This window comes from Rissa tridactyla, chromosome Z (genome assembly GCF_028500815.1).
Source record: "Rissa tridactyla isolate bRisTri1 chromosome Z, bRisTri1.patW.cur.20221130, whole genome shotgun sequence".
Taxonomy (NCBI): Eukaryota; Metazoa; Chordata; class Aves; order Charadriiformes; family Laridae; genus Rissa; species Rissa tridactyla.
The window spans coordinates 78461436-78478023 of NC_071497.1; the positions used below are offsets into that span (position 1 = coordinate 78461436).

The 16588-nt window shown below is 41.6% G+C and overlaps 1 protein-coding gene across 38 annotated transcripts in view; it reads right to left on the reverse strand.

Annotated features, from left to right (window-relative positions):
- The window catches only part of CELF4 (CUGBP Elav-like family member 4), a 687335-nt gene that overhangs the window by 138915 nt on the left and 531832 nt on the right, over positions 1–16588 (reverse strand). For 10 of the 38 annotated variants that reach the window (XM_054185286.1, XM_054185285.1, XM_054185277.1 and 7 more), the window contains exon 4: positions 16467–16479. The exons of the other annotated variants lie outside the window; for them this stretch is intronic. In XM_054185286.1, the coding sequence (XP_054041261.1) occupies positions 16467–16479 (13 nt within the window). The remainder of the gene's footprint in view (positions 1–16466; positions 16480–16588) is intronic. 38 annotated transcript variants of the gene reach the window in all.

A 16588-nucleotide genomic window follows, 5' to 3' on the forward strand; every position in this document is an offset into this window, starting at 1 on the left:
AATCAAAATTGTGAAAGCTTTCCTACTGGCTCTAGCCAAGGTGGAAGATACTGTCCAAATTAAATCACATAAATCCCCTCAAACCTTTTGGCTAGTCTGCTAGGCAGGTGGCTTTTTGGCCAGGAAAAAAAAAAAAGTAACATGAAAATGCCTTTACTATGCGAACTGCAAAGGCTTCCCTGCTTTGTTCTTCACGTCGTGTTTAAGGGATGCCTGTTCTGGCCAGTGGAGCATCTCCATTGACTTATAGCAGCTGGAGAGCAGAACCCTGGGCAGATATGTGGCTTTCCCTTGCTGAAACAGCTGATATATTTCATTCCAGAGGAAATTGCCTTTGAGTACCTTATAAAGCAATACCAGAGTGTACATAGGAGCATGGTTTGAAGTCCTAACTCAAGCAAAAGCCCATGGCAAGGAAGAAAGATTTAGCTAGATAGGAATAAAGAATCCGTGCTTTGGAGGTTGACAAGACATTTGTGATGTGCTATGGGGAATGCTGGAGTGGAAAGGACTAGGCAAATGTAGGGTATCATAACTATTATTTCAAAAAATCTGTATCTAGAAACCCCAGCTCTGCCATTAACTAAAACATGAGCTCATCGGAGTTTCACAGAGCTTATCACTGTTAGAGTTTTGGGAGGACACGGTCTAGCTCTTTCTTAAACAGTCTTAAGCACATTTATTTAGTTATTTAAAATGGCACTAGAAATGAAGCTAATTTACCAAGTCCCAAATCATTTAAAACATCTATTACAGAAAATAACATTAAAGACAGAAAGAAAGTAAGCCGAAGCAAAGAGCCCAACTGAGACAGAGTTTGCCTATTAATCTCCATTTATGGAAAGTAGACTGGCATCAGAAGGACTACAGTGTTGGGTAGTGGGTTGTAATTAGTTAATGGCAAAGCTCTGTTAGAGAGAAGCGCTCCTCTTTTGAGCCCACAGAAACCCAAATGGTCAGGGAGGGGAAGAATTTTTTTTTTAGGTCATTTTAAGCTCACTTTATTCTGAAAAGAGAGACTTAAAGTTGATCTGCTACCTGCATAGCAAAGCACTGGGCAGTTTTGCAGCTTTCGGTGTGGTTTCTTGTGAGTTTTATGCTATGTGATTTTGGGAGAGGGCAAAAAAGAAGTATATTGCTGGAGATGACCTCCTGTGGGTTAGAGTGTGACTGCAGCAGAGGTAATGCCTTGTGACTTCTTGAACCAGAAGAATGCTTTGCAGGAGCATTCAAAGGTGTACTGTACCTTTGCTCCTAGCTTTCACACTGCCCCAAAGTCACATGTCTCCACCACACTTACTCATAAATATACCGAACTGTTCAGCCCTTGTCAGGGAGTTATAGAAAATGTGGTAATGAAATTAATCCGACAGATTCCCTCTGAAATGCGTTTGTTGCCTAGGTATTACAGGTAAGGAGCAGGCACAGACAAACCTGTCATTCTGACCAGATCCATCCTTTCTAAGGCTTCCTAGGCTACCCATGCACTATTTGAAGCCCATCTTGAATTTAATTTCCCATGACAGGACTAAGTGCTGCAGGGATTTACACCAGTGTAAGTCTGAAACCACACTGTTTATTTCAGGATAGCTGGGCTGGATCTAAATCAGCCTAAACAAAGTGTTCAAGGAAGAATGTAACTTTCAGAGGCACTTTTATGCTATCTAAAAGCATATTTTCCATCATTTTGCCTAGTCAATTATATGAGAGTGATAACTGTTCAGGGTAGAGGGATCTGCCAGGTTCTCAGGCTGCCTTTATGTGGGGAAGCTCAAGGACCAAGACTGCACAACTCTGTTTTCTGGTAGAGCACCCGCTGCCTTGACTACGTGGCACAAAGTGCTGGCCTGATTGAGAACTTGTGTTAACCCAGAGATGGCACTAGGATTGCATGCCTGTAACTCCAAACATGTATTCAGAGGAATAGCGCTCCCAAAACTTTCCCACAAAATTAGCACCCTTTTTGTCATTCTCAGCAAAAAAGCCAAGAACTAAGATTTGGCTTTGTTCATGTGCCTTCTTGTCCCTCTGCGCCACCAAGAAGTTCAGGTAAATTGGTGGGAAATAGAGTAAAGGAGCCACTCTGTCACTGCTCCTTCAGTGTATTGATGGAGGACACCAGGGCACTGGGGCTGGGTGCTCAGAACCTGGATATTCCCACAACGGGTCAGGGCAATTTGAAGCCTCTCTCTGCTTTGGAAAATTAAATGGCATCTGTGCACACATGCACACGTATATGCATGTTCTGTATGCAAATGCATGCAGAAACACCCCCAGTGTTTAATTTGGCAAAGCCCAAAGGTGTGTCTCTATTTCTGTATGGTCTTTTTCATCCACAATGGCATCTTTTTCTGTGCACATTTGACAGTTATGTTTTGGTTCTTTCCAGCTGGAATGAAACTTATGGTCCAAAAGAACTAAAAAAGAGAAAAGAGACATTGGAAGAGTAAGTGAGGGAAATATGAAGAGCTGAGTGCCAGAGGCTGCCATCCAGAGATTTCTTTTGGCTTTCCCCTTCCAAGAAAACCAGAGTGAAGCAATGTGCCAGTGCTGGCCATCAGATTGCCCTGGCACAGACTGGCTGGCTGCATAGGAAAGATGTCTAGGAATGCCATGAGCACCTATGTAGCTCATCTCATATCCAGGGAAAAGGGTTGATTTAGGGTAAGCAGAACATAACTTTCTTCCTACACCTTCCCCCTATGCTATGGTAGACTGGGACTTTTGGACATGGTCAGTGTTGGTCACAGTCAAATAACGTGGCCCTTTCCTGTTGCATGATTTGTGCTTTCCTATAGTTAGAGCAATATTTGGGAATTTGGGAGGTCTGGAATTAGTCTCGAGCTCTGTCATAAATTTCTGTGGCCTGGGGTAAGTCATCTTTTTCTTCAGCGATAAAATTTTTGCAACCAGCTTTGCTTACTTTTCCTTGGAAATCAACAGGTTTTCACTCCAGCCCTGAAGTGAAGCACAATGCTTGGCTAGGCCAGGCAAGATTGTTCAGTATCCTGTATCCTTGGAGCTGAGCTAGAAGCAGATGATTTTGGAGTAGGTCCTATTTCATAGAGTCACAAAATCATAGAATGGTTTGAGTTGGAAGGGACCTTAAAGATCATCTAGTGCCAGCCACCCTGCCATGGCCAGGGACACCATCCACTAGACCAGGCTGCTCAAAGCACCATCCGACCTAGTCTTGAATGCTTCCAGGGGTGGGGCATCCACAACTGTTCTGAGCAACCTGTTCCAGCATCTCATCACCCTCACAGTAAAGAATTTCTTCCCCATACCTTGTCTAAATCTCCCCTCTTTCAGTTCAAAACCTCATCCTATCACTATACTCCCTGATAAAAAGTCCCTCACCATCTCTCCTATAGACCCGCTTCAGGTACTGGAAGGCTGCTATAAGGTCTCCCTGGAGCCTTCTCTTCTCCAGGCTGAATAACCTCAACTCTTTCAGCCTGTCCTCACAGGAGAGGAGCTCCAGCCCTCTGATCATCTTCATGGTCCTCCTCTGGACTTGCTCCAACAGGTCCATGTTCTTATGTTGGGGGCCCCAGAGCTGGATGGAGTACTCCACGTGGAGTCTCATGAGAGCAGAGTAGACGGGCAGAATGACCTCCCTTGAGCTGCTGGCCACGCTGCTTTCGATGTAGCCCAGGATGTGGTTGGTATTCTGGGCTATAAACACACATTGCTAGCTCATATTGAGCTTCTCATATACCAATACCCCCAAATCCTTCTCCTCAGGGCTGCTCTTAATCCATGCTCCATCCAACCTGTATTTGTGCTTCAGATTGCCCCGACCCACATGCAGGACCTTGCATTTGGCCTGGTTGAACTTCATGAGGTTTGCATGGGCCCACCTCTCTAGCCTGTCCAGGTCCCTCTGGATGGCATCCCTTCCCTCCAGTGTGTTGACTCCACCACACAGCTTGGTATCATTGTTAAACTTCCTGAGGGTTCACTCAATCCCAACATCCATGTCGCTGACAAAGATGTTAAACAGCACCAGTCCCAGTACCAACCCCTGAGGAACGCCACTTCTCGCTGGTCTCCACTTAGACATTGTGACCATCCAGCGAATTCCTTATCCACTGAGTGATCCACCCGTCAAATCCATGTCTCTCCAATTTAAAGACAAGGATGTCATGTGGGAAAATGTCCCACACAAGCCCAGGTAGATGATGTCAGTTGCCCTTCCCTTATCTACCAACACTGTAATCCTGTCGGAGAAGGCCACTAAATTTGTCAGAAACAATTTGCCTTTAGTGAAGCCATGTTGGCTGTCACTGTCCTTATTTTCCATATGCCTTAGCAGAGTTTCTAGGAGAATCTGCTCCATGACCTTGCCAGGCACAGAGTGTAACTGTTTCAGATTAAAGTTGTGTTGAAGTAGGTGCATAAAAGCATCTCCTTCACTCCTTGCAATACCTTTCTTTCCCATCTTGGTATCGCTAAACATGCCAAGATTAACAAAATTGTTTCCTAAACACCACAGTGACTTGGACCCAAAGGGTAATGGTGTTCACAGATACATCAAATCTATATGAAATTTGCTTTCTATTGTAAAGTCAAGCAGTGTGGTGTGTTTCATCACATTTCCTGAGCTAATCATCCAACAAGTGTTTTTAAATGGCAGATAAAATGTTTCTCTGTCTATATTTGTCTCTGTCCCAGAAAGAGGAAAGAGAGCAGAGAGAGAACTCAGTTCTTGAAGCGGGCAAACAAAATGAAGATCTGGACTAGGAAATCAGGTAGCAGAGGGCTATCTCAGAGATGGCAACCAAGCAGGGCTTACAGCATCGATGTGGACAACTGCTGAAGGTCAAGCTGAGGGATTTATAACATAGTTGCTTGGTAGATACGGACTATGAGTGACCCTACAGAAAACATTAACCACTGAAGAGGTCATTGTCTGGGAGCTGAGAGGTGCAGGTACTGCTTCACCATACTTCATTCAAACTCCACACACTTTGCTTTTCATCAACTATAAAAAGGCTCTGGAACAGTCATATTGGCAGACAAATAAAACCTTCTACTTTACTCGATTTCATAGGTTGCAATTTACAAATATTTAGTGGACTGATTCATGTCTCTGATGCCTACATATAGATGCATTTTTGCCTTTGTGCACACACACTCATATATGCACATTTGTATGTAAACATATATACAATGTACAGAATGTTTATGCATGTTATATATATGCGTGCACACACACGTGTGTATCTATCTATGTATCTATCTCCCTCAAACACTTTTATTACGAGCATAATTTTCTCCCTTACCCCTAATGCAAGTCCTTTTTTTAACCTCCTCTTAAAACACCTCTCGTGCCTCATTCTGGTGCCTAATTGGCCTTATCATTAAGAATTTTTTTAACTAATGTCTAAGCTAAATGTTTCCTTTTTAGGATTCAAGCCATTGCTTCTTGTTATGCCTCTCTCAATGATGTCTACATAATATGGATTGATACGCTAGTCAGGGATGGTTTCAAAAAAAGCAAATAGCATCCATTAAGGAATGGCAATATAGGAATGAGTCATATAAAAATATCCATCTATCGGCATATATATTTCTCTCTGCGTGCAGATGGACACACAAACCATTTCAAGTATGCACACTCACACAAATCAGACTGCTGCATTTCAAGGATTTATGACAATTAAAATCCGTAGACCAGTAAGAGCATATTATCTCACCCCCCGCATATCCCAAACTACATGTGCATGTCCTTGCAGAAGTCCAGTAAGTTGTGGCTGACTGAAACACAGCTTGTCTGCTGCTAACTATGCCAATCATGCTCATTTTACAACCTTGTGATCCCTGCTTTCAGATTGGGAAAGTTAGGTGAGATAAATCCTTCCCAAACCCTGTAAAGCTGTAGGTCTGAAACTAGTCATTGTTTTAATTACACAGGTTTGTTGGCTCTAGTGAAAGAAGCCTCTGGGCTCTGATTAAGATCTCTATTTGCTGCTTTAATGCAAAACAGTATTATTAATAGTGTTAGTAATAAGCAGTACAGAATGCAAATCCTGGGAACACATGTTATCAAAGCCTGTGCAGACTTTTAATAGTTGAATGTTTGTAAAGTACTTTTTGATCTTAAAAAAAATGTGCAAGGGAATTGACTTATTATTATTATGACTTTAACTCCACTAACCATGCATTTTTCCCTCACTTTCCTAATTATTTACACAGAAAGTGATGGGCTGGTGATGGCAGCAGACTTTCCTCGGACAGGGTATGATGGTGTAAATACTGAGAGTGAGTAGTAAGGGCTAATTTTAAGATGGATAATGCAGCTATTGAGATCAGAGTTCACTTTCCATTGTAGGTGGTCGGGGTGTAAAATGCAAAGGACTGAGGTAGGCTAATGCTGCTAATGACTTTTTTCTTGTTGGTGCTCAGAAATATGTAAGTATAATCATTAGAAAAAGTTATTACTGTTATAATGAACAATTTGTTGCACAGTGATGCCCAAGCTAAAACTCTTTGATCATCACAGTAGACTGTTCCCTCTTTCTGCTCCCAAAGCCCATTAGAATAATTTGACTCACCTCAAGTTTCAGCACAGCTTGTTGTTACTGGAAATTAGCTACTTTGTCCGATCCAATTTCAAATTAGACAACATAATCAGAAGAGCTTCTGCCACTCCACTGGAAGGACCGTACTTCCACCATCAAAAAACCTCATCATTCTCTTACTTTCTCTGAGTTTTTCTTCATTTTCAGCCTGCTTTTAATTGCAATTTGTTTGGACCTCACAAGAACGCCACAGCTTCAATTTGCCCCCTCACATTCCTGTAGAGTTATCATGTTTTATCTGCTTGAAGTGATAAGTACGTCTCTTTGAAAATTTTTGCTATGCCTTTTTCTGACTTGTCTGTTGAGTTACACTTCTTTTTTTTGGCCCCAAAAAGAGAACAATCTCCTGTACACTGAGCGATATCACACGTACACATAGCCGGACCTTTATTCTGCATATGCCACACATTTACTACGGAGATGTTAAAATCTGGGGGCAGCTTTTTCAAAACCATTTCATTGCTCCATGGTTCACAGCTGATGTGTTTCTGGAATGACAGAAGACAAACTGACCTCAAAGGCCGGACCACATGAAAATGAAATATGAGCAGTATCTTTTCCTTCTAATCTTAGACTCTTACAGAGTGGAAACAAGGTGCTTCATCTCCTTCTTGCATCTGACATAAGAGGATACAAAATGAACGCTCAACAAATTTCATTTCTGAAGATTACCTCCCACAAATCGGAATATGAGATCTTAACTTTGCTGCTGTAAATTGATAAAAAAGCCCTGTAAGATCAAGCCATATCTGCTATAATCCTCCAGTAAGCACAGCTGTACTGCACAAAAAAAAGCAAAAAAAAAAAAAACCAAACCCAAAAAAACAACAGAAAACCAAGTGAAAAGCATGACAAAGGAACAGAACCCCAGGATGAATTTATCTCAGTTTGGGCCAGAGAGATACAAACGTCGCCAGGACAATAATCTCTGGGAAAAAAAAAAAAAAAAAACATGGCAGAAACAAATAAATTTATGTATGCCTGGAAAAACATGCTGAGCTGAGATGCTGTAAAACAGCTTTACTTTCATCAATTTCTCATACCATTGGTTAGGCTACTATTAAACATTGCATTTGAATGCTATTGGGTATATTGTGTGGTTTCTTTTGTTTCTTTGTTTCTGTATGGAGACTTAGTTATCTAATATTGGAAAAAGGGGAAAGAAAAATAACCTGTTTCTACAGTAGATCATATCGACATATTGGGATTTCATCTTGCATAGCTGAATCATTTGTATCTGACAGGTACAACTACATGGAAGATGTTAGACTTCACAGATAAATTAATTCTAAGAAATGTTTATAAATCTAGAGAGCTGCACCCATTGACTTCTGCTCCAAGCAGAGGGAGAGTAACCACATTTTCAGAAAATGGCTTTCCAGTGGCTGTGACAAAAGAGTTTTTGGTGGAAGTCATTCACTTTTTATTGCTTGAAGAAGACAGTGCCAGGGTGAAAAATTTCACTGTAATGTTCATGATGTTAATGAACATAAATCACAGGGCTATTTGGCCAACTGTAGTGGCTCTGGGAGAGCGAAAGGAATGTGTTGTGCTTTTGGTATCATTTAGTTCAGAAGACATAGAAACCAGAATCAAACTTCTCTCTTTGTGGTGTGCTGAAGAGCAAGTGCCTCTGGTCTTAGCTGGAGTCGATGGGTGAGGGAAGAGTGATGGAGGTAACAGTGACGCTAAATGGGGAATTTGCTGAGCTGAGGAGCAAGGATAGCAGGGACATGGGACAGAACAGGATGAAGGCAAGCTGTAATAAGGGAGTTAAGAACTGCCTTTGGTCTTGGGAGCTTTGAATGCGTGGTTTTCAGTCTGTTTTGACCACAATGAGCTGAACTGCCTCCTGCACGGTCATGGTCATCTACCTAAAAAGTGCCTGAGTCATTCGATAATTGATGGGGTAAAGATTTCCCTGGGCTTCATTCTATTGTTTACATTAAGTAACAATGGAAATGTCATCATTGAACTCATGTCTTTGTTCATGAGTCTGTGGATCTTGAAGAGAAAACGGTTCAAAGGTAAACCACTTCTTAAAAGGAATAATAGGTATGAGAAAAGGAAAGGAAGGGGGATTAGTGCTATTAAAAGATGCTATATATAATTTGTATGTTTTCACAATGACGTAAAATTAAGCTTTTTGCTGGAAGGTTGGAGCTGCGGCAGGATGTTTCTGATGCTTTTATTTCCATCTGGGTTAAGTCAACTACATAAGTACACGTGTGCATGCACACGTGTACTTCCTTTTTTGTACAACCATCCATTTCTTCACTGTAATCACTTCTGTTCTAATTCTACAAGATTTTCATGGCCTGAAAACAGTCAAACCAAAGTATGTGTCTAAAACCTATAGCTGAGAGAATCAAGCTGAATATGAAGAAAGGGAATGAAAGAATTCTAAAGTACCTTTTTTGGTCTACTAGCTAAACTACACTGTCCCTCCAGCATTCTGGCATAATCAATGCACAAACCAGCTCTTTTCTTATTTAACTTACTGGTGCTTGTGGTGGTGCTGCAGTGGTCATGGGCAGCTCTGCTCTCTGAATAAATCCTGTAGAGGCATCAAACCACCTCGGTATGCCACGGTGTCAGGCTTAGTATATGAATGTAGACTAGAGGTAGGGAACAAGGTCAGAAGGCAGAGATGTAAAAAAATTGATGATGATGCTGCTATTGGTATGTAAGAATATGAATGTGAAGAAATGTCATCGTTCTCCATGACCATTTAGATGTTAATCTCTTTTCTGAGACAGGACAAAGAATCAGCGCATAATGTTCTCTCAAGTTGTGGACCTCATCTGACTCTCCCCTTGCCCGAGCCTCATCAAACTCACTTCACAAGTGGATCTGTTCTGCCTGCTGCAGTGTCCTGAGGAGGACACTTCCAGATGGCTTCTGCTATATGTTGGAATCCAGGCTGTGGGTTAAGAAGGCAGGTTAAGATTTTATAGAAGTGAGGTTTCACATATGTCTAGGATGGGTCTGTGGAAGGATGCCCATTAATTTTGATGGACTTTGCATCATACACTTTGGAGCTAGAGATGAAAACCAAAAGATATTTATCTAATGCAGGAGATTGTCTGGCAAGTTGTCTTGAAGGTGGTTATCCCAAACAAGCTGAGCAGAAAAGCCAAGTCAAATGGCATGACTGAGTTTACCCAGATAGCGACACAGTGTGAAGTATGATTCGGTATGACAAACAGCAATGGACTGAAGGTCAAAATACTCAGATTATAGGCATGGTCCAGTATAGAACTGCCTGTATTTTTGAACATAGTCCAAAGTCATTGCAGAGTTAATGTTCACTTCTACCTGGCAGACAAAGCCTTGAGAAGTTCTTCTTGTTCCTGAGGTAACTCCTTACATAACTGGCCAGAATAGGAGAGGAGCAGAACTTTTATAATATCTTCCTCTCTGTATTCCCATGCTTTCCAGTCAGCCCAGAATATCTCACTGTCAGTGGATCTTCTCCACAAAGAGAAATAGATATCAGTGTCGCTAGGAGGTTTCCCTGAGGTGAAGACTAGAGGAAGGAAGGACAAAAGCTGAAGAATAGCTAAGAAAAATTATTCTCTTACAAGGTGTAGAGTTACCTTCTCAGAAAACAGAGCAGTGAGTAATATTCAAGAAACGTGACTGCAAGTGCCTCAGGTGCCTCCTGAATTGGTGGGTTTTATTGAGTGCCAAGTTCCCTCTCTGGCTAGACAGTCACCTACAGGAAGCTCTTGGCTAAGATAGTATTTCTGCTGGGCAGACAGAAATCAGCAATGCTGGGAGGATGGTCCCACAGACTGGTAATAAAATGTCTTGCTAATGAGAGATGAGTTGGGCTGCGTACAAAGATCATTGCAAGGTGCTGCTTTATATGAGGACATCTGTCAAGTGCAGTTCACCAGCCAGAAACAAGCCATTTTAGTTGGATATGACTCAAACTTCCTCTGTGTCTATATGATATTTGTACGCTTTATGGAATAAATGTTCTTGTTACCTTCGTTAGCATGTGTCATTGAATATATAATGTCCTGTCACTTTCACTAGTATGTTCTATTGACTATATTGCTGCTTGCAAAGCTCATGTTGAGTTAATGCACCCGATTTATTTATACAATTCATTTTGCTTTATTTCCAGAGACATGCTGTGACCATACTGTGATGCAGATCCTGTGAGAGTGACTGTAATAAATAAACCCAGTGAACAATTATCTCCCAAATACAGCTTCACTGACACAAATCAGTGGAGTATAGTTCTTCACTTACATTGAGGAGCTGGTGGTCGCATACCAAATGTGGAGTTTGACCAACAGGGAGCACAAGCAATGCATTTGTGATCAGAACTGGAGGGGCAGAAGGCAGAAACAACAAAACAGTTTCACTAGTAATAATTTGGAGGGGAAAATCAGTTTCGTCGTGTGTGTGTGTACTGATAAAAGCAATCTTTCTGAATGTCTATATTTTTTCCAAAGCTTTCTGGTGCATTGATAGGTAGGTATGGATGTAGGTAGGTAGGTAGATAGATTATTATTTTTTTTAATTGGCTTTTTTTCTTATGATAATTGCATTTGGAATTAAAAAACACTTTGTCCTTTGGCAAGAGAATGACACTAGTTTTTTTTCCTTCTGTCTGCAAATCTTTTCTTTTTGACTGGGTAACATTTCATTCTCTGTACATTTTCTTTGGACTACTCTTGCAGTGAAACTGCTCTATATGCTGGCTGAGGTAGCATCATACTGCTATTGATGAAAACTGGTAAGTTCTCCAGAAACTGGAACAAATTTCAAATTTCCAAGAGCCGAGTTCTGCGCATCTAGAGGAATCCTATAATCACTAACTTGTTCTCTCTGTAGTTTGAAATAATTCTGAGAGTGCTTAAAACTAGATGCTTCTGCTGAGGGACAATCATGAAATGGATCCCACCTAGCAGTAGATTTTACAGTGTAGGTGTCAACATTTGAGACAGGTGTCCAGATGCCCTGATAGGAAACTGAGATCTCATCAGTACAGTCAGTATAATTTAGAATATAATTCTTGTGACCAAATGGTGGAATCCACTTTGTGCTGAAATGAATCTTGGTCACATTCCACTGACCATATTGCCTAACTCACTGTTGACTACAAAGACAGCCAAGAGAGATTTGCTCACATGCAGATGCAGACACTGTGGACACACATATTCAGTCAAATGAATCTTGAGGTAAACAAATTGAGGAAGATGAAGCCTTACTATTCGGTTATTGTTGTTGTTGTTATTATTATGACTATTATTCAATAACTAGCATTCTGGGGAGTCTTCCTTATTCCATGACTTAGCAGTTACTTTACACTATCCGCTCTGGTGTTTGTAGTTCCTCTAGGCCTCCTGGTGACAACAAGGCATCAGTGAGAAGACAGCAGCTTTGATTGCAAGATTGCTCCAAAGCCCTGAAAAGCTAACAAATGTCTTACCCACTGCCATTCTTGCCACTCTGACCTTTGCGCTCTGAGATATTTAACTCCCACTATGCTGTTCTGCCTTTGCAGAAGATTTGCTAGAAGGATGGCAATATCCTCACATGGACAATGGCTGCCACCTGTGAGAGACCTGCACCACTGTTTCAAAATGAATTAATTTCCTCTCACCAGATGTGACTCCATTCACTGTCATGTCATGGTAGAGGTAAAGAAGAAAAGTAGGAGTAAGTCATATGAAAGGTGGGGGACCACCATAGTAGAAGGAGTTTTATTCTAGTGGGGCTTATCTGGGTGATAAACTCAGCCACTGGAAGATCAGGTTTCTCCCCCCCACCAACCCAGTGCGTGGGTCATAGCTCAGTCTGTCCATCTGCATCAGAGAATTGAGGGTCATGGTGCTAAAGGCCATGGTGCACCCTCATGCAAACACATGAAGTAAGTCCTGGCCTCAATCAGACTGGAAAGAGTGGACACTGAATATCTGTCAAAGAAATCCCAAGTTCTGTCCCTTAAGCTCCTGTTAGCAGCCATACCATGGTTTGCTGGTACTTGAGCTACTGGCAAGAACAAAAAAGACTGCTTTGCCACGGTAGTCATGTGCAGTGTGTCTCCTGAAAAGCCAGTGCACGGCAGGGTGAAGGAAGGGTAGGATTTCAACCTTCGCTCCAAGTTGCCTCGCTTTCCTGGGTTTATGTCAGGCCCTTAGCGTTATTTGAACATAGTTTTTGTGGTTTAATTTGCATAATTGATGAGATGGAAAATTATCTCCATGATTGATGGATGTTCTGCACGCACCAGAGTTTGTCACAAAATATAATGCATCTGTAGGATGAGCCTGCTGCTCCTGCCATGTTATTTCCCAACAGGGCTATAAAATTCTAACTTAACCCCGCAGGTTTTTAGGTTTCTTTTGTTTTTAATCTTTTACAATATAATGTGCAACACAGTAAACAAACACAAAGACACAGCATCAACTAAAGTTACCGTCTTTCTTCATTGTACTCCAAGGACACAGAGTAGTAAAAGGAAAAAATGATATCACGCTTGTGGAATTGATCCAGGAGTTTCCTACACAAAGTGTTCTCACTCTCAGTAAACTTGTACTATAGCTGTATCTATACATCTCCACCTGCTTTGGGTATGGTATATCTCTTTCAGAAGTTTGTATTAATAAAATTTTTGTGTCATTCACAATCGGTTAACAGTGTGTATACCACAATTCATGTAATGAGTGGACTTTATTTTGCTAATTGCTTGTTATAGATCTTTTTACAATTAAAAGATGATGTCAAGTGTAAAAGTGCTCTTTAGCAATTAACAGTGTTTCTTCCCAGCGGAAGCCTGGTTTGGTCTGTTCCTGTTCAGAAAAGCATTGAGACACATGGGTGACTTGAAGCATACCTTAAAGTTGAGCGTGGAATTGCATATGCTTTAAGTCCAGCAAGTTCTCTTTTGAGCAGAGATGGTTTTACAGACACATACAACTTCTTTGATGAACAGTGTATGTAGAGAGATTCAAGTCTCCCCTGTGCTGTCTGCAAATTAGTGGCCAGGAACAGCAGGCGTTTATGCTGTTTTCTTACACCAGAATCATATGGTGGATGGATATGCTGTGTGGGGTATGTCTTGGGTAATTGTCTCAGCTGGGACAAGGTAGTAGATGAGCCCCTCCCTATGCTTAAGGGTGGTCCAGTCCCTCTGGGCAGCCTGAGATGGCAGTTTGAGATTGGTCCTGAGACCCCAGGACACAGTCCTCTAGGGAATGGAGAAGGAGAGGTGTCTTTTAGTCCTACATGGGCTATATTCAGGGAGGATTTACGAAGAAAGAAGGGAGAGAAGGAGGTGACAAGAGAGTTTTCTTGATCCTCAAATTGATCATATCCAGAGACTATGAACAACATTTCTAGGGCACTTTCAAATGATTTCAGCAGACTAAGAGCAAAAGCTAAGCCTAGGATTATCACAGCACTTGAAGGACAGTTTTGCTGTGTCAGGTGAGTTTTCTACACAACTCTAGTTTTGGTATAAGGCGGACACAGCTGCACTGATGTCAGTGAGGCTGGGGAAGATGAACAACACTGTCAACCCTCCAACCACTTAAGAAAAGGTACCAGAATAAAGCATTTACCCCAGGAACTCTTTTCTGTGACAACTCATTGCACTGAATGAAAATTTGTTTCACCAGGAATTTGTTCTCTTAACGACATATAGGTTCCTCCGAACTTTGAATAGGCTTAATCTGCTTTTCTCAGTGATTTAATTTTGTACACGCTAGAGCATGTTTACAAGAGGATAAAAACATGTGTGTGTTATTAAGCCTGTATGTGTTACTATGCACTTTTTCCATCATCTAACATATGTCACTAATGTTCCCTGCAGAAAAAGGATAAATCAGACCAAGAAAGGAAAATAGTGTAGAACTGGGGGGTAGCAATTGACAATATTGTGTCTATGCCCCTAGAAAATGTCTCCAAACTTAAATGATTCAGCTTCTGAGCACTGAGGTAGAAAAATCATATAGTGATGGCCACGGTTCTTTTACAACAAGGAACTTTTCTACCAAGGAAAATGAAAGACATTCTCTCTGTCCCTGGTCCACGCACGACACTGCTCCAGTTTGAAGTGACAAAGGGTTGATTAGTTATGATCGGCTGCTACAGCTGAGGCGATACAGAACTCCAATCAATTCCTCAGCAATCAATTCGTTACACTGAACTCTCTTTCCCTCCATCTGCAGCTGCCTGACATCCATCAGGGTCCCCTTCTCCTGCCTGCAAGTCCTGGTGAGCATCTGAAGATAGCTCAGTGGGCTGAAATGGAGATCACTTGCTCGGCGTGCTATTGGGCAGATAGGCTGGCGGCGCTAACCCTCTGGAGCTGAGCAGCTCAGCTGCGCACTTCAAGTTTCCACTGTGATATTATATTTGACATTCAATTTGAAACCCTAAACTCCTTTAATGCAATATCTCAGCACAATGATAGTAATAAGGCAGTACCACTTGCCTTCGATTTAACTACCAAAGGCAAAGTGGAGGGGGAGAAAACAGACCCAATTATGTTAACTCCTTCGCTACTAGCTCAGTAGGTGACTTGCTTTGTAGGTACAAACTTCCATGTTAAAATAAACTGAGAAGAAACGTAGAGGAGTGCTTCTTTCCAGCTAGCAGCTAAAAAGCTTTGTTTTATTGTGTTTTGCTACTTGGAAGTGCCAGAGGCTACCGTTTTGCTCTGAAAATTTCAGTAAAACTGCATGGAGGTGGTACTGGTTCCCAGTAGGGCTATCACCTTGCATATTTGGCAGGAGACAAACAGTTAAAATCGTACTTTTCTAAATGCAAGGCCACGGTGTGCCTCGATGGGACCCTCATCAAGGCCCCCCTGATGCTGCAGAAGTCTGCCTCCATGGTTTTGTCATCATCCCACATCAATCGAGATTATAGCAGTGGTTTAAAATACTCTCAGGTCTTCTCCTTTCAGACAAATGGTTGTAAATCAGTGCACCAGCTCTCAATATCACTATTTTACCAATGGGGAAACCTGTCGAAACTGAGGCCCATTTTTGATACGAGATGGAAAAATTCTTCACTGTTCAAGCTGAAATACTGACTGTTTACATCCAGGGTTTCTCAAGGCTCAGATCTGGGACTGTCAGTTATGGAGAACTTCGAAACACCATTTCTAGCCCAAATTTGCCTCTAATCCTAGGGCACAGTAGGACTGTCACCCAGATTTTTGTCAACTTTCCAGGCTGAGAAAATATAAAATCTGTCTGTGTTACACCAAGTTTTCCTCAGCTCTTCTACTGATGCTCACCATCCATTAGACTCAGCAGATCTGAGCCAGTGTGAGTCAAAGCAGAGACCAGGGTGGCAAGAAGGGGACCTGGACATAGTGAATCAAGTCTAAAGGTAGCTAGTATTCCTCTTATGCATAGGCTTGTAAAGGTAATGTTTTTTTTCCTTCTGGTAACTTCTTTTCTTTCTCTTCTAGTCTTTTCTCATCTTTTTTTATTTTTTTTTTCTCTCCATGTATAAAGCAGCACTTTATACACTATTTCTTTGACCATGTTTCTAGGCATATGACACATACTGTAGTGGATGGTATAAAACTTCCCCAGCTGCCTCTTCCCAACTTGTCCTTAGACACCAAGTGAATGTCAGAGATCCAGACTCAAACTATTTAAAAGCATTTAGCAGATTTACACGGCAACTCTTCAGTCAAACTTTCTCTGCTTTAGGAAAGGACATGTCGCCCCTCTTGGCAAATCAATTATTCAGATGCTGTGATAGTCCGAGGCATCGTATCAGTAATAAAGTAGTGAATTATTAATCACGGCTTGTGCTGTTTCGATTAGATTTGGGAAATTCAGGATTAAATTTCTGGCACCCTGTGTCTCGGATTGAGCTCAGCCCAGCTGGCCTGACAGGCATGAGCTGGCTTTGTACTTGAGAGGAGGCTGGTGGATAAAAATTACTTGAAATGCCTCAGAACTTCAATTATTATTATTAGTATTTTGGAAGGAACTGGAATGACTGAAAATAGATTT